Here is a 27,962-nt window from a genome sequence, read left to right as displayed (position 1 = left end):
CCCACACAAAGAGGAGGAAGAACTCATCTGGGGTTTTCATGTATACAATCAGTGTTAGCATTATGCCTCCAGGACTTGTGCTGGGCTGTGCAAGCTCATTCTTATTCCCAGACTGACATATACTGCAGTTCTGTCAAAACTGCTGGCATTACAGAGAGTGTCTTTTGGGGTTGGTGCTTTAATGCACTGGTTGTGCCATAGTGAGACCAGTGTCACTCATCTTTCAATGTCTAGGGTTATTGTTGTGAACTGTTGTATTTTAACCCAGCCCACACTCTTTTCCAATGTAGCTTTGCTGCCAAACTAAACAGCAAATTAAAGAAACAAATTTTTGTTTGAAAACCAAATCAGGTCGTGTTAGAGTGAGAGAAAGAAACTTATGCTTGTTTAACAACACGTCCATCAACAATCCATTAAAATGTTCACATGGACAGATGAAGATGGAAATTTTGATGTGAGTGCTCAAGCAGAAAACTGACCTGCCGCAGGTTAAAATATACTTTATAATTATCATAATAATCCTTTAAAAGTGTGTGTTAATGCACTCAAATAACAAAAAAAAAAAAGGAAACAGAATATGGAATATTGATGTGCAGCAAATGTACAGTTATGTAATCTATTTCTAACCAGTAGATTAGCTGCAGGCAGAGCTGCCATTTATAACAGAAGCTGCTCTTGTTTTAAAAATTTTGTCAGATCTCCTCATTATACCGTCATTATTATCATGGTTACATTATTATACTAATTTACACATTGAAATTTAATGAGATGCTTTTCATTTTGCACTACAGACTCTAAATTGACATATTTTAGCGGATTAGTACAGTAGAGATTGCGTTCTTTAATAGATTTCAAACTAACTGGTTTCAGTGCTTCAGAAATAAGGCATGTTTGTCTTCAGTTTCAATAGCCTTTTACCATATAGTTAGCTTTAATAAAATCCACTTCCTTCAGCATGAGGGAGGGCTGTTTTTCATTTTAGAAGGGAGACTACATAAATGCTGTACTAAACAATAATATCAATACCATGTTGGAGAATAATGTGACAGGCAACCATTATCTGGACAGCTTGAGACAGATATCCTCGGGCATGATTATATCTTTTTGAGCTGAGACCATCACTCTTGAATCTAGTCTGGCTCTTTAGTACTACATATGTCTGACAGTGTCCTGTTAATGATGCTGAGTGAAAGTGTAGGGTTCAACAATCTGTTCATTTTTGTGTCATGTCATTTAGTAATAAAGTTCAAAAGACAAGAGTGAGGAAGATCAAATAAAGTACACCTGTGCCAGGCCTGGTAGGTCTGTCAAGTCTTTTACAATACTGTGCAAACCTTTAGGCCATGGAGGTTGATCATCCACCAAATGTGAAGTGGCATAATCGTGTCTTTTCAGCAACTTGAAGAACAAGGTTTACTGTTGCAGATGGCCTCCACATCTCATTAAGTCCATCTACTTAAAAGAGTAGATCAGAGTAACCTACATGCCTGGTACCTTAGAAACTACTGAGGATGATTGGTACTGGTTCTCTGCACTTTATATGGAGTCAGTTGACAAACAAAAACTAGTCTTTTAAAATTATTCTTTTTTACTCCTGGGTCCAGAGTCATCATTTGTTTGAACCAGTGCAAAACCTTCTTCTGGGGGCTCAAGAAGAGGGTTTACTCAAGAGGCACAGTGACAAGTTTGCAACTGAAAGGCATGCAGCTTCATTTTTAGTGTTTGTCCTTATTGCAAATGTATTTGTAAGAGTTCAGTTTTTCAGACAGAATAAAATTAACCACAGAACTTTCCACTCTGATCTTTGCTTTCCTGCGATCCTATCCTTACTCTCATTTGCCCAGCTTAGTGCCGTTGTTCAACCGAGATCAGGCACAGCATAGTTTAAACTACATATTAACAAGAAAATCATCGACCAAGCATCCAGTGACGGTCAGAGTTAAAACTTCCTTTTAGCAGGAAGAACCCGGAAGTAGAACCAGCCTCAGGTTGAATTGACCAGTTGGGTTTGGAAGAAAGCAGAGAGAGAAAAGATGAGCACCCTAGGATAAGATTCTCTCTGGAGTTTTCTTTAGACCCTGGTCTCCCTAATGGAAACACAGATAGTTAAGGGTCATTCATCCTGAGTCAGTCCTAAGCACAAGTTTTATTCTTTGAAATGCAAAGTTTTAAACCTAAAGTTATAAACCTAAATGTTTTGTCTTCCATTCAACATTTGGAAACTCTAGGAACCACAAGGTAGCCAGATCTGGTCTGAAAGAGAAATGTTTCATTGGGATAGACAATACGAAAGAGGTTTTCCAATATGATTGAGATATATATATATATATATATATATATATATATATGTGTGTGTGTGTGTGTGTGTGTGTGTGTGTGTGTGTGTGTGTGTGTGTGTATGTATATATATATATATATATATATATATATATATATATATATATATATATATATATATATATATATATAAATATATATATATATAAACACCCAGCACGCCCCTGCGGGCGGTTTATCCTTCAAGCTCGGGTCCTCTACCAGAGGCCTGGGAGCTTGAGGGTCCTGTGCAGTATCTTAGCTGTTCCCAGGACTGCGCTCTTCTGGACAGAGATCTCCGATGTTATTCCCGGGATCTGCTGGAGCCACTCGCCTAGCTTGGGAGTCACCGCACCTAGTGCTCCGATTACCACGGGGACCACCATTACCTTCACCCTCCACATCCTCTCGAGCTCTTCTCTGAGCCCTTGGTATTTCTCCAGCTTCTCGTGTTCCTTCTTCCTGATATTGCTGTCATTCGGAACCGCTACATCGATCACTACGGCCGTCTTCTTCTGTTTGTCTACCACCACTATGTCCGGTTGGTTAGCCACCACCATTTTGTCCGTCTGTATCTGGAAGTCCCACAGGATCTTAGCTCGGTCATTCTCCACCACCCTTGGGGGCATCTCCCATTTTGACCTCGGGACTTCCAGGTTATACTCGGCACAGATGTTCCTGTACACTATGCCGGCCACTTGGTTATGGCGTTCCATGTATGCCTTGCCTGCTAGCATCTTGCACCCTGCTGTTATGTATATATATATATGCATATATATATATATATATTAGGGGTGCAACGATACACAAAATTCACGGTTCGGTTCGGTTCGATACTTTGGTGTCACGGTTCGATATTTTTTCGATACAAAAAAAATGTTCATGCCTTTTTAATTTGTCATTTATTAAAATTATAAATATATATTTTAACTCAAAAGTACAGTTTTTAAATTTAACCCTAACCCTTGTGCGTGTTTTTTATTTTGACAGCGAATGCGCACCTGCGGACCACTTATGTGCAGCCCTGGTTATTTAGCTCGTCATATTGCAGCCACAGAAATTATTTTGTCCATGAAACCATAAAGCTGCACTTTCTTTTTGCCTTATAGTCTGATTTGTCATAACTTTTCCGTTTTGTGGTAAGCTTTTCTTTGGCTGTCACTTCTTCACCCTGACCTGTCTTATTTGGCTCAGCAGAACTAAAATATATATATCTGTCTGTGAAGGTTCTCAGTCATCCAGGTCATCGTAGTCAAATATAAATCCTGCTGCTTTTACACACGCACTCACATAAGCTCAGCGATTCTCTGCGCGATCAACCTCTCACATGTTTAAGCTGCGGGAGATTTCACTTGTCATGTTTGCATAGTAAGCTAACGATTAATAAGACGATGTCAGAGGAATTGGTGCGCAAATTATCATCACTCACAGATCAGTGCTGTCGCTCTCTATACACAGTTCGCGCGATTGCAAAGTGAAAGCAAAAAAACAAGCGCAAATTCAAACGCGATTTTAATATGTCACATATTGACAGTGGCTCACCGATGCCAATGACATAATAACCCAGCTACATTTCCGAAAGAATGCAAAAGCATTGACATATATTTTTCCTTCCTACAATAGCCCGACGGGCAGGGCAGAGATAGATTTTGGTACCCCGACTGAAAAAATCGCTAGCTCCAGGACGTCGGGCTAGCGATATTGCAAGCCCTGTATCTGATTGAGGAATCACTCATCTTTGGAAAAGAGAGTTTATTACAGAGAAATGTCTCTTTCCAAAATAAAAGCTATACTATCCGCTTCCTCTGGGCTATATTCTCAGCAGCATATTAAACAGCTGTCTAAATGACTCGGCTAAAGTTAGTAGCATGCTTGCTTGTTTTTTTCTGCTTCCACTTGTCTTTGCACTAGGATGATGTCGGCGTAAATGTGCAGTCATATTCGTTGTGTTCCCACTAGTGCTTTCAGGTTAATCTCGTTGAAATGACCTTAACGCCACAACACGGCAAATCTCCGTTAACGAGCTACCGCCGATCGCCCCGTGCATGGGGCTAGACGGCCAACACGTTAACGAGCTAACTGCGCTAACACACTAGTTCCCACCCATGTAATTGAGCATTGCATGGCACATCCAACATACTGTTTTACTTTAGTCCATGACTCGCTTACCTTCAGGGTCATACGTCACATGAAAACCAAAATAATTCCAAACGCCAGATCTGAATGAGGGTGGGGGAGGTCCATGTTGTAAGGAGAGCTTAACTTCTGTCTCGCTAGCTTGCCCTGCGCTCTTCCTTCTGACGATGCTGTCTGTGTTGAGCGCTCAGTGAATCTGCGTTCGACTACTCCGCCTAGGCTGCACTGTCGACCCTAGGCAGAGTAGTCGAACGCAGATTCACTGAGCGCTCAACACAGACAGCATCGTCAGAAGGAAAGTTGATAAAATAAATTACAAATTTTGTATTGTTCGATACATATGCGTACCAAACCGAAAGCACTGTATCGAACGGTTCAATATCGATACGAATATCGTTGCACCCCTAATATATATATATACATACATATGCATATATATTTGGTTGAGAGGAGATTTCGGAAGTGATGTTAAAGTATGACACTGATTTAACAGTCTGAGCTTGTATGGCAGGACACCTCAGAGCCTAGGTGTCCTAACAGGGAAATCCAGTCATCTTTCATCTTGAGCCTGGACTTAGCAAGTGCCAAGAGCAGTGCCTGTGCTACTAAAGCTGCACTCTGACTCATAAGAGGCCAAAAGTTCAGAGAATGTAGCTTGGGCAAGACCTTGATGCAGAAGTTAGGAACAAAATCTTATCATCAATCAAAAAAAGAGAAAGAAAGAAAGGAAAAAGAAGGGAATGGCTGCCAAAATGTCTAAAACAGCATAATTTTATTTATCATTTACACACTGTTAGTTAAAACCTTCAGTTCCCATTTAGCCTTTTCATGCTTTCAGTCCTGAAAATAGCATTTCTTTCTGACTTAATTGCAGCATTAAATACATTTTCAAATAAAACACACACTGTTATGAAAGATCTTAAAGACTGTAAAGATGAGAGTGAGACAGGTCCTGTAGTTATGCTGTAATGTACCCTACCTGCACAGGAATCAAGGTCACTAAAAGAAAACATTTTCATTTCTATTTTTGCTACTCTCAGAGACACCTTTCATCTGTACCTTCTCTCAAATTAAATGATTCATAACTTTGAGTGGAATTTTTGAGAGGTCTTTTTCAAATGTGTTTCCTTGATGTTTCGTGAAAAACACACATCTTAACTGAATATCTGTTTTTGTCATCACCAAGAATTGCCATGAAAGGATTTTCTCCATAATCATTGAGATAAAAGCAAGGTTAGTAAGGAGGTTTGAATCAAGGCTGGGTGTCTTTAAAGGAGCCAGACTGGATTGTAAAATATGTGACAAAACCATTAGTCACTGAGTTATTTACAACAAAGAATATAGTTGGTGAAATCACCTCTGTGACCTCTTTGAAGAATTTAGTAGGTAAAATTTCAGGTTCACTGCTGTGACGGGGTATTTATGACAGCATGTATTAATTTATGATGAGGTTGAAAAGATTTTCCAAAGCAAGTTAAAGAGAACCTTATAGGATGTTACTATCACAATGTTTTTCTAAACCTTCACACTGACCCGGGAGCTGCCTGTATTTGTCTTGTGCAAGAGACAGCAAGCTGTTATTTTTTTGTTCTTTCCACCACCAAATACACCCCACAAGAAGTCTTCACAGCTTTTAATTAAATGGAATATTTTTACACTGCGGATATGAAACTTCCTTTTCTCTCTCAACGTGGCGGCATATAGGCCACGCAGTTTAGACTTAGGCAATTAATTACAATTTTGTCAAGTGACAAGCATTAATTACTATGTTCCCAAGAGTATATTGTCTAGTTAAATAACATGTAAGCTTACAATGAGATTTAGGTTTTATTTAACATCTGTCTATTTATCTATCTGATTATCTGTCTATCCATCCAACATCATTTAATTTGACCTTTTGAATAGCAGCAAACAAATGTTTCCATTTTTGTTTTATAGCAATTTTATAATTATAATATGTTGATGTCTGAGTTATCAAACACTTAAAATATAGATATATGCATAATTAGATCATCTACAGCATACATTCAGTTCTCACCATAAATCCATGTGATTTGTAGACAAACTCTTACATAGCATTTTGTTACCGGCATCACTCTGCGAAGTTACTGTGTCTCATTAGTATGCAGTGGGGTGCTCAGAACCTCTAAAACCTCTATTTGCAAAGAAGTTCTTGTAAAATCAAGCACCAGAGGTGAACTTATGGCTTGATAACTGCCGTTCATATGAAAATGAATACTTGTTTTCATTTCTTAATGAATGGAGGCATTTTTGCCACTGTTTTTTTTTTCCCTGAGTTATTTGTTTTCTTTTTATCCTGCCTGCAGTTTATAGTTTATTCTGCAGTGGTGTGCTTGACTGCTCTCCAGCCATTCATCAAGGCACTGCTTTCCATTATTTGGTGCAGTCAGCTGAAACTGAGAAAGGCTTTTGGGGTGGTACGGCTCATTCTTCCTCCACCAACTCTCTGTTCTCCCAGACAGAGACGTTTCTGGGCTTTTTCACCTTATGGCCTGGATCAGTGGTCGTTAGACGAATCAGTGAAATTATATATGCAACACTGTTCTCCAATGGTTTGGTTTTCTGACCTAGTTTCTAAGCACGGCATGATTTTCCATGAGTATTATATCAAAACAGTAAAACGAAATCTACAGAAATAGTGATAAAGGGCTCAATTTACATTCATCAGTGAACCGTCTTAATCCTCTATTTAAGTATAGTCACAAAGACTATCTTTCTCATATTCACATTTTCTAGATACCCACCAGATCACAAGACTTGCAGAATCAATAACCTAAGTATCATATTCTTGGCTTCTAATATTGTCAGACTGAGATTCCATCAGGCTATGGTCTGGTCTGAGCTGCATTCTGATAACAGCATGAAAAGAGACTGGCTGAGATGAAATGAAATAGTTTATTGCTAATGTACACTCAACAGCCAGCCATTCTGCACATCTGTATTCATATTTGTACTCTACACCTGCTGTACAGACCTCATCCCTCATAGAGATGAGAAGTACTTGCATCCAGCCTGTGTTTCAGCAGACATCTGTTCCTTTGGTTCCGCTTTAAAATCTAATCATCAAATATTTGTGTTTACAATGAAGACGCTATCCTCTCTCCCCATTTACATTTCTACCTAATTTTAGCTGTGCAGGTAAATATTTGATTCATGAGGCAGTGTCACTTGATTCTGCATGAAAGTTAATGCCATGGTTGAGAGATGTGTCAGCAGCATTCTGACTGTGTGAAGCACAGCAAACAACTTGACTAATCTTGTGTTTGCTGACATTGTGAGTGATGATCAGTGTCCTGGTGGCCCACCTGAATGTGGACCATAAGCTCTTGGCTCAGGGTGATATTCCCGGTTTCAGCTTTTTCTGGCCTCTTCGCTTCAGCACAAAAAAAAAAAAATATATATATATATATATATATATATACACATATATATATATATATATATATATATATATATATATATAGCAGATCCACGTGATCACTAAAATATATATATATATATAAAGCTATATTGCAAAATGGGAAAGGGCTACCAAGGGACCAACTGTAGTTTAAGAGGTAGGCCCATAAGCAGACTGATGCCTTAGAGATATTTTTAATTAAAGCAAGGTCACTATGGCAAAACAATAAAATCTTGGACTTTAATATAATAAATTTTGAGTGAAATGGGTTCACTCAGTTAAGGTTTCATTATTTTATGTTTTTAATCTTCACCTCCCTTTCTGCAGAGCTGTAGGGAGGCTGGATTGGAAAGCGGGGGAGCGAGAAGCACCCATGACATCAGATATTGACTTTTTTTTGTTAACTTTAGCACTCCATGGTATTCTCACATAAAGAAGCAGAGTATCCAGTTTGAAAAAGCAAACATTAATGGTATTCATGTATCACAGGGCAGCAGTTAGTTTCATCAAGACATCTTGGGTCACTCAATCCTCACCTATTCACTGTCACGCCAGGCAGGTTGCATCCTGTCTGCTGTGAATATGTGCAAGCTGTCAACCTTCAGCTGTAACTGCCTGAAAATAACTACCCCCCTCTTTTTCAGTATAATACACCTAACCACTGAGAAAAGGATATAGCAATGCCCAGTATTGAAGTTCTTTAGCCTGCAGAAGTGAAAAACGTTGTGTATAAGGGTGGCCTATCCTCCCCCAAAACATCTTGCAAAAGTGCAGGCTTATTCCTCATTTCATCACTGCACTTCACGGAGTTGTCTTGGCTCATCAGTAGAGCAGACAACCTTAATACCTCTATTACTTCTACAGTTTGTTTTCATTCACTGGGAAATACAGCCATGACTCAACACAAACTACACATCCTTGCTTACTTTTTTCAATATTTTTTCTTTCATTCATTTGGAGACAGATAATACTTGACAGACAGACAGACAGACTACTGGACTTTTTAAAATTTGACTCCAATAAACCTGCACCTTTGAAAAAATCTTATGAAAGCTTCTGCTGTTTAAAAATAATTCTGTCTTTATTTCACTTCCCACTTCATATAGTCATTTTTCTAAATAACTAAATGCTCTGAAGCTACAGTTTTTAAAGGACTCCAATATTTATATCACTCTGTTTCTTATTTCCATCAAAGAAAAGCGAATACAGCCTTTGTGCTTGTAACAGTGTTTATCTACAAAGCATAATCTGATACTATGAAGATTCACGTCGATGTAGCTTGTACTTTTTTCCCAGTGTGTGCCTGTGTTCTTCTTAGGGAGATGTTCGACTAGGCATCTGTCTGTCCACTTCAACAGTGCAGTAGTCATTAGAAAAGACCCTGCACACCGATCATTTTACCTCTGCTCAAGTGGAAGAAGGTCACCAGACTTTATTACCTTAAGTACAAAATGCACATCGCATTTTTCATTGTGCCATGTATTTTATGCCTTGTTCCACTCATTCTTTAACTTTAGCAGATGCTATTAAAATGATGGGATTTTAGTAGAAGGCAAAGCAGTATTATCACTGTCATCACACCATGAGAGTATGGCTGAGACAGTATGCCTCAACATACCAGGATCCTGAAACTGAAACAGCTAAATGCAGTTCAGCCATTACTTATTTATTTAGACCTGTGTTTTATCAGCTGTAATGTGCTAAAATTCTTCAGAAATAGCCTATTGCAGGCTTTAACAGATATTAAATGAACAGTATCTAAATTCTTGCATGTTTTTGAAGACGGTTATAATAAGGTAATTACAAGAATGCTTAATTATTCTCCCTACCTTACCTTTAAAATCCTTCATGGATACATGTTGTTACACACACCTCTGTGCACCTGTAGTATGCTGCTGAACCATGCTTCTTTAAAGGTTAGTGTACATGGTTGCACAGGACAGTGTAGTATCCTTTTAGCGGTTTGTGATTCATTGACTTTCTAGAATATTGTTTGCCACTGTTCTGTAGAATTAAAGCCAGCCGCCCTCCACTCACAATCTCAAAAAAGAAAAAAAGAAGAAGAAGAAGAAATGAAATACACTCTGTAGCTGGCATTGGGGATTATGTTTCCTCAGAAAGGACAGCATTTTCTCACTCTAGACTCCTACAGAATGTCAAGACAGTGGAATTTCATGAATTTATTAAGTAAAGATCAGTTAGCTCCAGTGCACCTGAACCATGAAAACACCACCAAAAACAATATTCACAGCATAGCCATACCTCTGAATATGTGAAAAGCCTTTATTGGCTTGACAGGCATAATTAAAAGAAATTTTAGGGGTTTTTTTTACTCAAACTGGGGTAAAACCTGAGGGACTGACAGTGATATTTATTACTGTTTGGGTTTTTACCTATTTTTATAGCATTCTCTGTGAATAGTGAACAGTATACTCTGGAGACATGCAGCAAAGATACCGAAGAGATTATATGAAGAAAAAAAAAAGCTAAGCAGAAACTGACAACAACACCTCCACATGGTACCCCCCACACAATGTATTTGCATCAGCATTTCCTACCCAGCTGCATTTGAATTATTGTGATGATGGCATTTTTAAGTCACATTTCATTAGTAATTTGAGCAATAATAATAATGATGATGAGATTAAATGATGCGGCAATACACAGTAATAATAGATGATAAAAGCCAATAATAAATGATAAATCTGTACAAATATCAAAGAAAGCGTTTAAAAATGCATTTTGAGAAGTGTTACTGATTGAGCAGTGAGCAGGTAGTTGATCAATAAAGCCACTGCCACAATATTAAAATCAGCAAATGTGTGCTATTGCGTTGGTCCCTTTCTTGTTGTTAAAACAACTGGTGCTCCTATCGGAATGGACACAAGAGCTGTGGGGGTATCATGTGGTCTCAGCACTGGAATATTGGTAGCAGGACCTTTAGATCCAGTCGATTAGAGGGTGGAGCACTGCTGGTGGAGACTGATGTGCCATTGCTTTTTCTGCAACAGACTTTATGCAGGATGCGTCAAGTTAACATCCGCATGAATCCAAGCAACTAAGGTTTTCTATAACAACATTGCATTGCAACAGCATTATCAGTGTTATTCACCTCACCTGTCAGTGATTTTACTGCCGTGGCTGATGTATATGGTGTATATGTAATGTGTGTAATTTGGAATATTTTCCTATTACTATTTATAGTCAGCCTCACCTTCACCTCTTTCTGACAATGGTCTCCATCAGGACAATCGAGGTCAAGGAAGGTCCACAGACCTATGGCTGTCCCAGCCTCTTCTGCTCCCATGTGTGAGCTGGACTAATGAGGCAGACAGCTGCTCCCGTAGTTGAAATGTCCCTGTGGTGAACTGTACCTGGGAGAGACAATGTCACCTTCAAATTCAGGCATATTACTGTACTAATGGAAACCAAAGCAGACGTGTAAAATCAAGAGAAAAAAATGTGCAAAGATTAGCTTTTAGACAGTGAAATGTATCCAGGAAAAGGCGGTACATTAGTTTCAAGCATGAACTCGAAAGCTTTATTGCTTTAACACAATTTATCCTTTAAGGGTATAGCCTGCTCAGGCTCATATTAGCCTACACTTTGTCTTATCACAATTCCCTACGAAGGAGTATTGTTTTAGACATCTGTTTCTGAAGCTTGGCAGAGTTCAATAAAACACAGGCGGGATAGAAATGCGTCTGCAATGTAATTAGGGGACTATGCTGAGACGACAAGTACAAATGTGGAATAAGAAGGTAAAATCCAGCAAGGCTGAGTGATTAGGCCTCATTTGGATGTCTTCTACACACTGTGACGAGCGGCTGTTTCAGGGCACGGCAGTCACTCGGATCGAAGGCCCACAGTGTCTAGGATTATGTGTCAATTTACCACCCAGCTGCAGCTATACACTCTACAGCAGAACATGACTACCTCTAATTAGGCCATGCTACCAATTAGAGCCCAGCAATAAGGAAGCAAGGAAAGCACTTTGGGAGATTAAAACCTACCATTGTTTCCACGATAAAAAATCACTGTCTTCTACAGCTGTCAAAGGCTGGGGACCATGACAACCAGGCTCCCATTAAGCTATCTTTGGTTTACTGTGATGTAATGAAGACGTTAATGGAACTGGGCAATATGACAGAACATTAAGTTTGCAAGGTGTCAAGCCTGAAATGGTACATTAATGTGATTCTGTGAAAGGACAGTAAAAACTAGCCCAATACAGCAATCTATTCATGTCACAACCATGACCTCAAACTGTGTTTTATAATCCTACAGGTATCCTGGGTCAGATCCCCATAACTCAGAATGTGACGGTGGTGGAGGGGGCCATAGCCAACATGACCTGTCGTGTGGATTACAATGATAACACTTCCCTCCAGTGGTCAAACCCTGCACAACAAACTCTCTTCTTTGGGGACAAAAAAGGTAAGTAATACTTACAGGGAAAATGCTTGTGATGATTAGATAATGAGATAAAGACGTCTTAGGCAGATTATATTACAAGAGTCTTATTCATTAATTCTTTTTAATTTGGAGCATTCAAAATTGCCCCTGCCTGCAAGCACGCTGTTTGACTGAACACGGGGAAAAAATGATACGAAAGAAATAAATGCATCACTCGTAATGTTGAAGGAGACTATTAATGAATGTGTATCTCCATTGATGTCCCAGGGCACAAACTAAGCAGAAATAGACTGCTTTTGAATTGCACTTTTGTAATCATGAAACACTGACAGTGTTGTTTACAGCACAGTAATGCCTGTGGATTGTAAGATGATTGGGCTTAATTAGTATTTTAGTTGCCCTACATTTGTATAGCTGTTTGTATGTCACTCTGGAAAGGAAGTACAGTGTTGCAACCTTGTGAAACACGGCCTCAGCCAGAATGAATTATAATGTGCTCTCACCAGCCAAATCCAATTTAAAGGTGACAAAAAGTCCAGAGTTGATAAATTGGAATTGGGGTGAAAGGGAGTAACATTGGACTGGTATGGAAGGGCTGGGGTGTTCATCTTTCAGTGTTTCTCACAGCATATTACCCATTTCATTTATGGTGTAGCTGCTAATACAATATCATTGGTTCAGTGATTGAAGATGAACTTTCCCTTTGAATAACAATTGATAAGAGGCAGAGATGCCAGAGTGAACCAGCAGAATGAGAGTCACAGTCTGGATTGAAGAAATACTTTCTCCCTCACAAGTGATTGGATTTAGTAATGAGGTCTAAGGTGTTTTATTAGATGAAATTACTTCCAAATACAATTAAATGAAAGTTAACTGAATCTTAAACAGATACTCTTATGTGAATGGTGTAAATGTGACCAAAGGATCCGGTCTTTGAGCCAAACTGTATTTTTGGAGAGAATAATAGTTGTGGTATTTTAACATGTCAAAGGTAAAAGCCTTTAAAAATCATTTGGAATGGATTTTAAATGTTTCTGATTACGTCACTTTGATATTTTCCATCACATAATGCAAATGTTTTTTCCCTCCCTAGATTACACAGTGTGACTGGCTGCATCATTAACAGTTAAGGGCAACAGCTGGCTGATAATATACATTAGCTAGTGCTGTAGCTCATGCTTATAAAACATCTTACAATGTAGAAATTCATAATATTTGATGGGGCGTTAGTTTAGGCCCAGTGGCCATGCATGCCAGTCGGCTATTAAGCCTGTGGAAATGGGAAACTGCAATTTCTGATAAAAACATTTTAAACACAATGGCATAGTGACACGACAACAATGATATTTTTGTTTTCTTACCTTGAGGCAACTGTTGTTGTCTTTTGGTGCTATATCAATAAAATTATATTTTCACGTTTGACTTGTATTTCCATTGCAACTTGACTTTTATTAGACTTGTTAGACACCTATAGTTTCAAATGAACCAGATCATACCTGAAAAATACTTTATTATCAAGCGATGTGACGTGATGAATCAACTTCTTTTTTTAATTTAACATAAATGAAACCAGCTGGCTATAATATGTTCCTATCTCCTGTGAGTGCAGAGCTGCATCTACTTGTAAATCTGCAATGCTGTTGCTTTAAGCATGTAAGGAGAGCTTGGGGAGCACAATACGTGTGAGCCATTTTGCCCTTCTTGGGTAACAATTTATATTGGATGACAGAATCCTTTTCCTGAGCAATAAGGATGACAAAATGAATATAGTCCATTCAGCAGAGGTTGCCAGGGCTAAGTGTGGGAACACTTCCTCTTCATCTCCTACAGCCAAATGAAAAGCCTTATTGGCCCAACAAATACGATGCCTGTGAGGCTATCAGGACAAACTGGAGGCGTGGAATGACACAGGCTTCATATGACGAACAGGGTGGGACACCTGGGAAGAAATCTCTGCTGTGCCAAATCACCAGTTAATTGCTTGGCAGAGGGCTGCAACTGTCCTTCTTCTGCCGTTTGTTGTGCCTTGTTGTAGAGCCAATGAAAAATGTTAAATTCAACCTTATGCAACCTTTCAGTCCAACAACTAGCTACAGACTGGTTGAGCTTGAGGCAAGCTGTTCTCTCCCTCTCATGAACAGCTGCTTGTGGACTGCTGTCACGGAGTAATTTAGATTTTTGTAGCCCTTCTTGTTTCTAGTGTTTAGATTTATGGCTTTATTTTTTTCCTGATGTTCTGATAGATATCTCCTTTCCTTTGTGCTTGTTGTCTCTGTGTGCTGTCCACCTCTGCATACTATAATCCTCTTGGGAATCCATGACAACATGGCCATATGTAACCATTTGAAGCTCATGCAAGTTCCCTTTATTCTCTCTTCACAGAGAGGATGGGGGGAGTTTGTCATTGTGCATGTGTAATCCAAAGGCGATTCAGCTTTCACCGCTTTTATGTGTGATTCTGGATGCATAACACATAGAAGTAATGATGCTATGAGGCATATTTTTTGAAATCTACTCTTGGTCATTCCCTCAAGCTTGGTATTAAAGATAAGGGCATGTGTCTGAATGTGTTTGGAGTTTGATCTAAAATTGTGCGAGAGGAAAAGGAGTATTAAAATGACCTTTTAAATTCCTTTGAGAAGTTATAGCAGAGTAAAGTGAAACAACTAAAAAAAACCTGACATTCCATATTCAATTGAGTTTTACAGCTTCTGGGTAAAGTAAGACAAAATCTGATCTTTGCCCGAGCTATAATTTGTTCCATTTTAATTCAGGTCTGACAAATTAGATTTTTTTAAAACTGCATTACAGCCAAGGACAAAGGGATTTCTGTGTCTTTCAAAAACACTGAATATCATAAATCTACTCCAGTTTAACAGAACTATATGTAGTGTGTGCAATGTCTTTGGAATTATTATTGACACTGTTTGTTTCAGTTACATCAGTTATGGCCAGGAAAAATACTTCACTTAAAAAAACACATCTTCCAAGGCACAGCTTTCTGATTAGCCACTCCTATGGTAAAGGTAAGTTATTTGTAACTGTTCACCCTTGCCAACATGGTTTACTGTTATTAGACGACAAGCAGACGTGAGCAAGCTGTATTTGGTGTTATAATACAAGGGATCACATTAAAGGATGCACTCTTGTGCTTCAGTTTTGTGCATCATTTTTAGATCTTTTGGCTGATAATTGGGTTTTATGTTACTAGAATGAAAAACTTGATAGCATGCCAAAAAATAGCAAAGATTTGGAACAATAAACACCTATGATCACTACTGTACTGTATTAAACTCTGTCTAGTTGCTAGTTAAGGCTTTACTCTGGGATTTTACAAGAAACCTTCCACTTCTTACACAAAAAATAGTTTTTCTTATCCAGTTAAATGAACATAGTCTTTTCACATTACAGATCGGCAGTACTCATAACCCTAACGCCAACATTAACATTATCATTTTATTATTAGCTATGGCCACTAGCCGCTACCCTAACAGTGGGCAAAAATAATAACTGTTTTAATGATGGCACTAATTATGCACAGTTTTTCCCCAGAGTGTCTGTAACTCATAGAGGCCTGGCAGTTTTACAACTGCCTTGCCAAAGGGGTTTGAAAGAAACCATCAGGGGCTGTTGGTATAGGAGACCATCAGACAAAGTGCAACCACAACTTTGATCTCTGGAACTGTGGTTGCACTTTGTATAATTTTTCTTTGTTGTAACATCTCACACAACTTTCACATTTTGATTTGCATGATTACAAAAATGTCAGTCACAAAAAGCATTTAATAATCAACTATTGTTAATTATTTCATGGTGAGTATTGTACTTAATCCCAAGAATACTCCAGTTGACCTTTGGCTGATTTAATAACAACATGCAGCAAAGGAAGGATCACAACAGTGCATAATTAGATTATAAACCCACTGGGATTCCTTAAATGAAACACAATTCCAGCAGTGCATCATGCAAAAACTAAAACTTCTCTACACAGCGATGGTGTGACAAACCTACAAAAAGGATAAAAGATTAAACAAGGCCTAGGTTGCAGGTAGGAACGAGACAGTGCAATTGGTCACAACTAAAGCGATATGTATTATGGGCGAGAGAGCCGATGATATCTCATCCTGTCCCATAACAGGCTCAGTGAAACCTTGAGATTGTTAACCTTGCTAGATTTCCACATCCGATCCATATGTGTTGGATTGTCTCTGCATATTTGTCTAAAGCTGAACACAGCCCTCTTCTTATTTCATGCCAGCTGGCTCTTTGGCATGCGCCTCCTCATCCATTATGAGCATCTGAGTCTTGGTTGATTGTTGCCACCTCACAGGCTTCAGACAACACTAAGGCAAAGACCAGCATTCAGACAAACCACAGACCTGAGACAAGGGAGACAGATAGGCTTAATAGCTAGGCCAATGCATCCTTCATTTATTAGGCTGATTAGTGGTTACTGAAAGCAAACAGCTCTGTGGTGAGTTGCCACAATGAAAAAAAATTGATTTAGACCATATGTCTTTTGTAGAATTATCCCTTTCATATGCTGCTGGAGTTTAAAATTACTATTCCTGAGCAGGGCAAATGAGAACAGAGCTGTCTTTTACTGTCTTCATTATGATTAACTTCACTTTTGGCTTCTGTGAGAAAAGGATAAATGTAAGCAGCAGGGTTGTAAAGAATGGTAATGACATCTGTGAGGCATGCAGAATGGAAACAGAATATTTTGTCAGATATGGGAAATATGAATAATGCAATTAATGGAAAGCTGCTGCAGGTTGCATGTCAAAGGCAGATAGCAAATTGCTAATTTGATCTACAGCGCGTGGAGCAATGTAGAGCAATATACGGCATATACATGCCATAGCAGATTGTTAAAGACTTCTCCCCATTTCAGTTCCATCTCTCAGAAGTTCATGGTTCTTCATTCATGACATTTAATTGGGGCATTCAGTCTGGATCATAAAGGTCACAAAGCAAAATTGATCTTAATTGGCTTGTAGTAATCAAAATGCTGTTATGTGCTAAATGAATGCTCTAATGTGAGCATTAAAACATTCATTAGCTTGAGAGAATGAAGGATAATTACCAAGGATGCAATTACTGGAGTGAGCACCAATGAAAGCCCATTTAAGCCTCCTTTCTAGAAAACACATATTTGATGGTGTGTGTGTTATCAGCAACTGAGTGACACTTACCTTTAAAATTCCAGTTGAACTACATATTATTATTAGTCTCATTATTGCTATTACAATTATTATGACTGTAGTTCTGTATACTTCATTCATAGACTTAAATTATAAGATAAAATAAAGGACATAAACATACAAACAAAAAACATTTAAGTAAGATGTAAAAGATCAAAACATAGCACGATGTTAACTTCATAAATGTAAATGTCACATAATATTTTTCCTAATCTTCTTGGGGAACTAATTTTTACATGTGACGAGGCATAGATTTGCTGTTCCCAGTGTAATTGGCAGCAAACATTTAAAAAGTGCCTCATGGCCTCAACTAATGTATTTCTTTGGGGACTAATGGGCTTTTAAGTGTACTCCTTTACCTCTAGCTTCACTGAAATGTGAATCTACCATTAGGGTACTCTACACTCAGCTAGGATCACTTCTGTGCACAGCTACTCTTCTATGCACTAAATGATGATCTGTGCCACACTGCACTCTAATGTATAAAAGCTACTTTCAGGTGCTCCCTTATTCACAAGGGGTCACCACAGCAGATGGTGCCACATGTTTGATTTGGTACACCTGATGCAACCTCAAAGGGATTTGAGCCTCCCCCTGGTCTCAGTCCAGTGAACTTTCATTTGTTAGCTAAATATGTAAACCACTGTACTATGAAACCTCTCATGTATAACTTATAAGTATTTAGTGTAATTATCTGTTGTATTTAAAGGCCCTTAGAAGTTTAAGGTCCAACTGAAAGAAGTGAAAAGACTACATTGTAAACTATTACAATTATATAGTCCTGCTTGGTACTTGTTTTGGTCAGGATTTAATCTGGAGAAACTGACAGCATAGATGGAGGAAATTCCACAGTGTACGATCAAGTTAAAGCTAGTTAGTTGAGAAATGGACAAAAATATATTAAATCTCATTATTCACTGCATGAAGAAGGTACGCAACATAGCTGCTGGAAAAATTCCTCCCTCTTTGCTTAGCTCCCTCAAGTGCCGGAAATTAGTCCAATTTGAGCAGCATCTGCTCTGTGGGATCTTTGAAAGCACGGGCAATGACAATGGCCCTTTGGAACAAGGCTCTTTCCTTTTCTTAATTGCAGCCACATGTGTTGTGGGAAAGAGCCCCCTGCCTGCACCACTATAGACCTGGAAGACATCCAGATTCGCCCACACAGTCACCGAGCGTGCACAGCTAGCAGCAAACACACTCTAATTGCAAAGAGTGGAGCCCCTGGCTGGAGAACGGGTAGGGGTTAGTTGCCAGGATCCTGTGTTCTCGCTTAAGGAGAGCTAGTGCTTTCACATTTCAGCAATAGCTCAAAGTGGTTACAGGCCATTCAAAAAAGCCCAAATGGGGAAACAGTACACATGTAACATATTTTGGCTGAACCCAGGAGCCATCAGCTTCCAAGACTAATGAGTAGATGTGGAATCTCATTTAAAATCAGAACTGTCGGTGGATACTTAATTGTTTTGAATTAAAAACATTTTAACACCCCTCAGTGTTGTGGAAACGTGAACGCCATGTGATGATTGCTCTTCGAGGCACTTTTATTTTTAAGGTCATTGCTATTCTAACCAGACCGCCTGTTCTTCTTATGTGTGTCAAAACTGGGCATCAGGTTATAGTTTCACGTGTTAAAACCATTTTTGGAACATATTACCTGCAGGTGATATTCAGTAAAGTATGCCTAGATTGTTAAAAGTAAATATCAAAAACTTTGGTTATGCCCATTGACCTCACTTTGGTCTTCCACTGGTATGGTTGGTAGTGCGAAGGACTGTCAGGGAAATGAGCCAAACATTACTTTGCATCAAAAGGGCAAAGCAACAGCGTTCCCTGCCCTGAGGGAGAACTTGGGTGTCAATTTTACTGATTTGAGACAGCCTTGGTAAGGCCTCCATCGCAGAAGACGTACGGCTGCCATGCTATTAAGCTGCCATCCTGCAAGGCTGGAGCATACACAAGGTCAGGGTGCAGATTTATGTTTGTGCCTTAGCAGAATGAACAGCGCAAGAGCTGTCTAGGGTTTGGGGGAAATGAACCTTTTCATCACATTGATTTCCTAAAGCACCTGGAAAAAAGCTTTGTCAGCCGTTGGCATTTGGGTCTGATTGTGACAGATCTGGCCACATTCTAGGCCTCCAGCCTGGATTGGATTCTGGTAGTATGGTTTCCTGGCCATATGCCGTTTGAGTAATAGATAACCCCTGTCTTTGGGTTATTCAAACCTTTGTACATCTCATTCTATCAATATGTCATTGACCCATGTGTTGTGTAGTACCAGTGAATGTCTAACAAAAATGCATCAGTCATGACCATCTTTTATTCAACTATAAGTTGTTTGGCAGCTTTTGCGTGGGTTCAGCCTATCAGAACAAGTAATTCGGCTACTGACATTTAGATATATTTCAATTCCGAATAGTAATATGGTGTTGTGCAGAAGATACAGAAAATGAGCTGTATCCAACTTGGTCCTTTAAATGTCATTTGAAATTATCACTGGTCTGTACTGTACTTCGGTCACTGTTTGGTATTTAAATTGATAGCCTATCTATTTAGTAGCAGACTTTGTTAAGAGGTTGGTTTTATTTCCACTACGTAATTTTTGCGAATAGCAGTCTTAAATTTAATTGTCAGAATCCAACAAAATTGTGGTTTACCAAAGAAATATAAAGAAAGTCCCCCTTGGAGTATAACAGAAATGATTGTTACTGCATTTGTTGAAAATATGTGTAAATAAGCCACTGTGGAGTTCTAAGGGTGCTAATGGTGCAGATTGGAAGGAGGCTAACTAATCACCATGGAGAATCAGCACTTTTAATTATTCTTGTCGCCCGTGAAGAAACATAATTTCAAACTAATCGTAGCTGCTGTGGTAAACCACACATTATTCTGTATTTAAACACCCAGATTGTGTGCTAGACGTAATTTTAACCAAAAAACACCAGCTTTCTCTGACCAGTTCCCTTTTACATAACAACAGCAGACCATTTATCGTCATCTCAGAGATGTTTAAGGAGCGGGGGGGTTAAGAAGAAAAGTTGGCCTGTTTCTCCTGACTTTCTTCAGTGCGTTGCAGAGATAGAGGGATATGGGCCAGGGGAAGACTAGCACTGTATGTCATCTTGTTGAAAGCTTTGATCCTCCCAGCCCATACTGCCATATCTTTCAAGTTCCTGTACAGTGTTTGCTTAGACCCCATAACCTCTCCAATGTATCCATCCACCAAAGGGTTTGCTGTTTTCTGCCAGAGCCTCTGGGCATTTTCAGGCTCTGTAGTGAGGATGCTTAACTACAAAGAACATCAGGCAGCTTTGTTTCAGGATGCTGTTTGCTACAGTAAGACTATCAAATGTTTGTATTAAGCCCTGTAGCACATAATAAGCTTGCTGTCTGATGGCACAGACAGCAAGCTATTAAATTTTAATTCTTGCTTGAAGATTGTTTTTATTTACACAAGTCCTTATTCTTGTATTACAAAAAGTCTCTAGTAAGAAACTTCTTAGGGGCATCAATGTCTTTTTTTTCCCTCTTTCGTTTTTTTAGCTTGTGTGATTACACGATAATGATCATCAAATTATATGCTGTAATTGAAGCTGAAGAACAGCATTGTTGATAATGAACTATGCCTGTGTAAACCTAATAACCACTTCACCCAATCTAATTTAATTGTGTATCACATGTATGCTGTGTATGTTTATCACTAAAATCAAATGGAAATAACACTGGTGATTAATGATTTTTATATAGATTTGCTCTTTATCTGATAGGGCAGCACATTACATTGGTCACAATGATTAAATCCTAATCAGCACCTATTCCTGCTGCATTTTGCCAGGTTTTGCCTGTGTAGTACAATTCAATAGAGTTCAAATTGCTTCAAATGAAAAAGGGTGCAGGGAAAGCGCTGGCCAAGCCTCGGGGGACTGAGGATTAAGAATGTGCAATTTATTCAATGAAGGGCACTTTCCTTCCTGGCCTCTGTGGTTGGTCGCTTGTCGGAGCAGGTGATTTTGAATTTGAAATTGTATAGAAGATGACATGAACAAGATCACCTTTTTAACTATAGATATGTTTCTATGGGTTGGTCAGGGTGCGATCTACCCATTGCTTTTGTCACTGCTCATGTGTACAACACAGTCCTATCAGTGCAAAGATTTGAAAACATGTCCATGTCAGTATTAAAATTTTGCCTTTTGCACTGTAACTGTTGCACGTCTCTGAGCACAAGCAGAGGCAGCTGCTAAAAGTGTAAATCATTACCCTCCAAAATATTTTAATCTCAGATTGTATTTTTTTTCTATCGCTACGCTTCAGTGCGTCCCATGGATGCCTACTGTATTCTCGTTGAATGTGAATAAGCCTGTCAGCCTAGAATGGAAATCAAAAGAAAATGTTTCAAACCACTGGCCACAGTATGTGTTTGCAGCATTTGACAACTATTAGAAATAACTGAAAGCACAGTGTATTCTGCCTTGTTCTGGTAAAGGTCATCTGAATTTCATAGTACCTCTACACGTTTGCTGCCCTCACTGAAATTCAGTGCGCATTTGCTCATTAGTTAACTGTACGTCTTCTTTCCTCTGCCATCTATGACTCTTTGTGTCCTCCTTTCTTGCATAGCTCTGAGGGATCACAGAATTGAACTAGTTCGAGCCTCATCGCAGGAGCTCACCATCCGAATCAATGACGTCAGCCTGTCAGACGAGGGACTGTACACTTGCTCGCTCTTCACGATGCCTGTCAGGACCACCAAGGCCTTTCTCACTGTTCTGGGTGAGCATGTGCATTTTGGTGAAGTCTCCATAGGTGAATTACTTCTCAGAAAATAAACACCTGCACATGCTTTTAGGTTCTGACATTAAAAAACTGCATGACTGTAACATTGTCTGCTAGATGAAAAATAGTAATAATAAAGTTAAACTATCTTGTAAAGAAAGATTGATATCTGAAATAAATTATTTTTGTTGCTGTTAGAAGAAATCCACCTAGAATTCCCACTGAGATATTACTCAATGTGCATACAGTATTTTTTTAGTTGTTAGATTGTAGATTTACATTTCTGTGCACTGCAGGAGTGCCAGGACGACCAGAGATCACAGGCTTTACCAAGCCAGCAATGGAGGGGGACGTAGTCACTCTCACGTGCACCACATCAGGCAGCAAACCAGCTGCTACCATCCGATGGTTCCGAAATGACAAGGAGGTCCAAGGTAAGTGTGTGGAGTGGATTTAAGAAGCCATTGTATTCTCATTGTACTCTCTGTCCATTTCTATCTGTTAGTAGGTGTCCTTACCGTCAACTCACTCCGGTGCTATATTTCTTTATGCTAAAATATTCATGCATTTTTCCCGTGGCTGTATTGCAATAGTTCTGTGAGTTGCATGGTGCATTATCAGCAATGCTATTGTACTTGGAAGCTGTTCACTAGCTAACTTTTATTGATTCTAATTAAAAGTTAACTGTAAATAAAAAAAAATCTCTGCATTCAGTGTTCATTGTCATACAAATGAAATTAAAGATGCATTCAGTCAGTCGATTCATAAAAAGCAACAGCATCCAATACGACAGTTCTTAAAAAATATAAAAATGTCAAATCTAACGTTTCTTCTTGGGCTTCAGTAAACAAAATTCCCGAAAATGCCGTTTCCTTTGAAATAAAACAGAAAAAGAAAATTTTAGAAACCCATATGTTTGTGTTTTGCTGAATATTTTATACAGTATATCTAACATATTTTCACAAGCTTTTAAATTTCTTCTTTTGATTGAGTGACTCCTCCATAAACTGTACAATTACTGTATATTTTGATTTTAAGACAAAGAAGTTATAATTGACTGAATTGATCTATTGCATTTCAGCTTTTTCAGTCTTTTGCTAATTGATTGGCAAGGAAAATCAGTAAAGAAGGGCACAAGAATGTGTAACAATACAAACCTGGAAAGAGCAGATACCTAATTTAATCCAACTACCCCACTGAAACAGTGCAATATCAGATGGTAAACCATGATGTGCAGTGATTACAATAAACCAGCAGAAGTTTTCAGTGGTTCCACAGAATCATACAAGCTTTCACGTTCTTGTACACTGCTTTCCAAACTCTTTGAAACTCTGCACTTTATGTTGTATAGCTTTTATCACCTTCTTATTTCTGGTTTTAAGAAGCACAGGGACAAAAACATTAAGAAATAGGAGTGGAATGTTTTTCCTCAATTTGATGGCTGAGATATGCTGTTTGGAGCTCTTTAATGTAATGGAGCCTGCTGTGGAGGCTCAGTGTGACAGTTGCTCTTTATTGAAGATTTGCACCAGAGAGCTTTTTCTTGGTGGTTCTGTCTGTGTCTGGCCAACATGGCATGATGATTGATGGGAGAGGGGCTGGGATATGAAGTTTTCTTGTTGAAATGACATGCACGTAGATTCCTGAAAGGCTAGTGGAGAGCTGGCACACAGCATCACAACCAGACTTGCTGTCCGTCTCAAGATGCAGTGAGAGATGAGATGATATTTTTGTGCTTTATGTTTTAGAATGCAATTAAATCCTTAAAGCCTTAAAGCATATAATCTTAGGATATATGGACATGTGCACATAAGCCGAGTATAAAAATGCAATCGAGCAGAATTCAAAGAGTGATGCATGCAAATATCAGGATAATACCTTTTGCTGTGATATAAAAATTTAATACCTTATTGTTCACCGGGGTTTCACAAGCAAGCATAAAGTGAAGATAAAATGAAAAAAATCCCATTATTTATATGTGATATAGAAAATGGCATTTAAATATGTAGAAATTGCGCGTCTCTAAAAAAGATCCTGTGCCCCCAGTCTGCCCCAAACTGGTATGTTGTATACAAATGTGCTTTTATTAGTTTTACTGGCATACAGTGGATTTTATTAAGTCGCTTGGGCAAACACATCAGGAGCGTTGCATCTCCAAGTCAAAGAAAAAAAAAGAACATAGCAGAGACTGGAGGGCTTGACTTAAAAACTTCATTTCCATGTCAAAGTGTCAAAGACAGGGAATGTCAATCAGTGCTCTGGATCCAAGTCTTTTGTAGGTGTGGCTTTAAAGCTTTCTTTAGCGAGTATGTTGTGGGAGCAGCATGTTTTGCCATTGGTTCTTCTGTGGAAGATCATTGCCGCCAGTGTCTGCTGTCAGTCAAATCTATCCCCACTGGGGGACCAGTCTACAAAGCTCTAAGACGACAGAAGGTGTAATAGCAAAAACATGTCATATTTATTTCATGCTCTGGTGATTTGTTTTTCGACAATTTATATTAGAGGCACACAGCATTACAAACCTCAAAATGCAACTGTCATCCAGTGTCAAATAATTTGTTTACAGAGTATAGAGTCATACAAGTTACTTGTGTCGCTGAATGACAGCTAGACTTCAAATTGTAATCTATTGAGAAAAAAACCCACCCACTGTTACTCTCTTTGCATACATAAAGTTATCCTTTTTCCACAGCGGTTTGAGATAAATTGAAATTTTCTATTTGGCATATTAGACACTTAAATTGTCCAGCTATCCTACAGTACAGTTCGACAATACATTTCTGTCCTCTATTTTAAATTAGTGCTCACTTCTTGTTGAGCAAGTTTTACTCATTTCTTATCCATATACCTTTCTTAGTATATAAACAGTGTCTGCAGCAGCGGTTACTGTAGGAAAGAGCAGGGATTGCAATTTCTAGCCTTCTTGTGGTATCAGGGATATATTTGTATAATTGTGCTATCGTCTTACTGACAAAAGCTGACATCCCAGTAGTACACAGTGAAATGTATATCTATCATACCAGTTTCACCTTTAGTCATTTATTTATTCATTTTGTCCCCTTTCCTCTACTTTCCCCATTCCTCTCACAATTATCTCACAAGAGCTCTGACAAGGAAGCAGTTACCATTTTTTTAATACCTGTGGCCATCAAGGCTGTGTGTCGCTTCATATACTGAAATATGTTTCCTATATAGCCAGTGTCTCACTGCCTAAAGTAAGATACGTTTTAAGAAAAGTGTTTAGAGTTATTTTCAGTGCTTTTCCTTAAGTCCAACATTAGACCTGACTGCTTTTTTACTCATTACCAGTGTTGGTCAAGTTAATTACTAATTACTGATTGCTTCTCCAAAAGATTAGTCCTCTTACTTTACTGATTACTTATTTTCAAAAGTAATTAATTACTTAGTTACTTTTCAAAAACATGATATACAGCCTGAATACGTAATAAAGCAATAGACCTTTCAGCCCAATTCTATTTTTTATGGATAATCCATCATATAAAATTGAATCGAATGAAAAGCCTCTTTTAATTTTATGCACATTGCATTAAGCAAAAATATAATTATATGCAACAGTCTTTGACTTGAAGAAATTCTTTAACATTTAAACCTATTTTCTGCATATTCCAGCATATAAAATAAAATAATGTTTTGTGTTCACAATCACTCTTTCAAATAGACCCAAGTAAAACACAGCAAAAAACAAATAAAATCCTGTCGCTCTTAAAGCTATTTTCACCTGTTTAGCAGGAGTGGGGCCGATGGAGGTTTGCAGCGGTCATGTCAGTGGAGAATTCCGGGGGTTTCTCTGTGAATTTCACATTCCTGTGGCGGCTTGCTAGGTGCTTGCTCAGATTTGAAGTTTACTTTTTAACGTCACATGTGCTTACGTCACTGTCATGAGACTCTCTCACAAACAAAATCACAACGGTTTAGTAACGCAGTAATGCAGTGTGCTTACGGGAAAGTAACAGTAATCTAATTACTTTTTGAAGTAGTAATCCCTTACATTACTCATTACTCGAAAAAGTAATCAGATTACTTGTAATGTGTTGCTGCCCATCTCTGCTCGTCAGAATGTAAAAGGATATAGTACGTATACCTACCCATCTAAAGAGAGATGACTTGAGAACAGGCTACATTTTTTTTTGCCCCAATTTTAATATTAATTGGTGTTTTTACATTTTTAATCACTTATGATATTAGATTAGATTAAAATCTCATTTAAAGACAGAGCTCCTTAGCTAATTATCCCAGTTGTGTGGTGGAACCAAAATACAGCATAACACCCTCACATTCCCAGTCACTCAGAATTTACACTCTGAGCTAGAGGATCACTGGCTGTCAGCCGGCTGCAGTGCCCTTCCCAGCCAATTTCCAGCTACTGTCTCACTCCTCCTCTTGTAAGACTACCTATATTCTGTCTATATGTTCTGTGCTATTCACTAAATAGCTGAATGCATCAATATATAAACTACCTAATAATATTTTTAGCGCATGTCTTGCACACAGTGTGACAAAATAATCTGTAAAAGGAATGTAATTAGTAAAAGTATTAAAAGTAAAACCAACAATCACTACAGACTGATTTGTGGCCAGTATTTGTTATTTGTGCATTTTAACTATAAATTTTATAACTTAATTTCACCCTAACTCAGCATTCATCATCTTCAATGATGAATGCCGATGCTTCACTGGCTGATGAGCTGAACACGTTTTATGCTCGCTTCGACGCCGCAGCAATTAAAACAACAAATGGCTGCGCGCGCTCGGAGTGCACCAGTGAAGAAAATGCATTCGTCATCACAGAGCATGCCGTGAGGAACACCTTCAGGAGGGTGAACACCAGGAAGGCAGCAGGACCAGATGCAATCCCTGGCCGGGTCCTTAGAGCCTGCGCTGATCAACTAGCACCGGTGTTCACGGAGATCTTCAACCTCTCCCTGGCCCAAGCTGTGGTTCCCACGTGCTTCAAACGGTCCATTATTGTCCCTGTTCCAAAGAAACAACAGCCCGCTTGCCACAATGACTACCGTCCAGTAGCACTGACTTCAATTGTGATGAAGTGTTTTGAAAGACTGATGAGAGATCACATCACTTCTTCACTTCCTCCCACCATCGACTCACTTCAGTTTGCTTACCGGACTAATCGTTCCACAGACGATGCCATATCTCACCTGCTCCACACATCCCTGAGTCACCTGGACACTGGCAGAGGGAATTATGTTAGGATGCTGTTCGTGGACTACAGTTCAGCATTCAACACAATAATTCCCTCTAAGCTTTTCACCAAGTTGACGGATCTAGGACTCAGCTCATCACTGTGTCAGTGGATCCTCAACTTCCTCACAGACAGACCCCAATCAGTGAGGGTAGGAAAACAAGTCTCCCCCTCCATCTCACTCAGCACTGGAGTGCCTCAGGGCTGTGTTTTAAGCCCCCTGCTGTACTCACTGTACACTTATGACTGTGTAGCCACATCCGACACCACCTCCATTGTCAAGTTTGCTGACGACACTGCTGTTGTGGGCCTGATCTCCGACAACATCGAGACGGCCTACCTGGAGGAGATTAGGAACCTGGAGACCTGGTGCCAGGAGAATAACCTCCTCCTAAACATCAGCAAGACTAAGGAGCTGATCGTGGACTTCACTACAAAGCAGGCGAGGAATTACAAACCCCTCATCATCAGT

General features: G+C 38.9%; 1 protein-coding gene across 5 annotated transcripts in view; it reads left to right on the top strand.

The window, feature by feature from the left end:
- Positions 1-27,962, top strand: part of cadm2b (cell adhesion molecule 2b) — a 153,207-nt gene that overhangs the window by 112,511 nt on the left and 12,734 nt on the right. For 3 of the 5 annotated variants that reach the window (XM_004560561.2, XM_004560560.2, XM_004560559.2), the window contains 3 exons: positions 12,161-12,310; positions 22,114-22,299; positions 22,566-22,703. In XM_004560561.2, the coding sequence (XP_004560618.1) occupies positions 12,161-12,310; positions 22,114-22,299; positions 22,566-22,703 (474 nt within the window). The remainder of the gene's footprint in view (positions 1-12,160; positions 12,311-22,113; positions 22,300-22,565; positions 22,704-27,962) is intronic. The other 2 variants (XM_004560562.2, XM_004560563.2) reach the window with 1 other exon arrangement.

This window comes from Maylandia zebra, linkage group LG14 (assembly GCF_041146795.1).
Source record: "Maylandia zebra isolate NMK-2024a linkage group LG14, Mzebra_GT3a, whole genome shotgun sequence".
NCBI lineage: Eukaryota > Metazoa > Chordata > Actinopteri > Cichliformes > Cichlidae > Maylandia > Maylandia zebra.
This window is presented reverse-complemented; position numbering and strand designations above follow the sequence as displayed.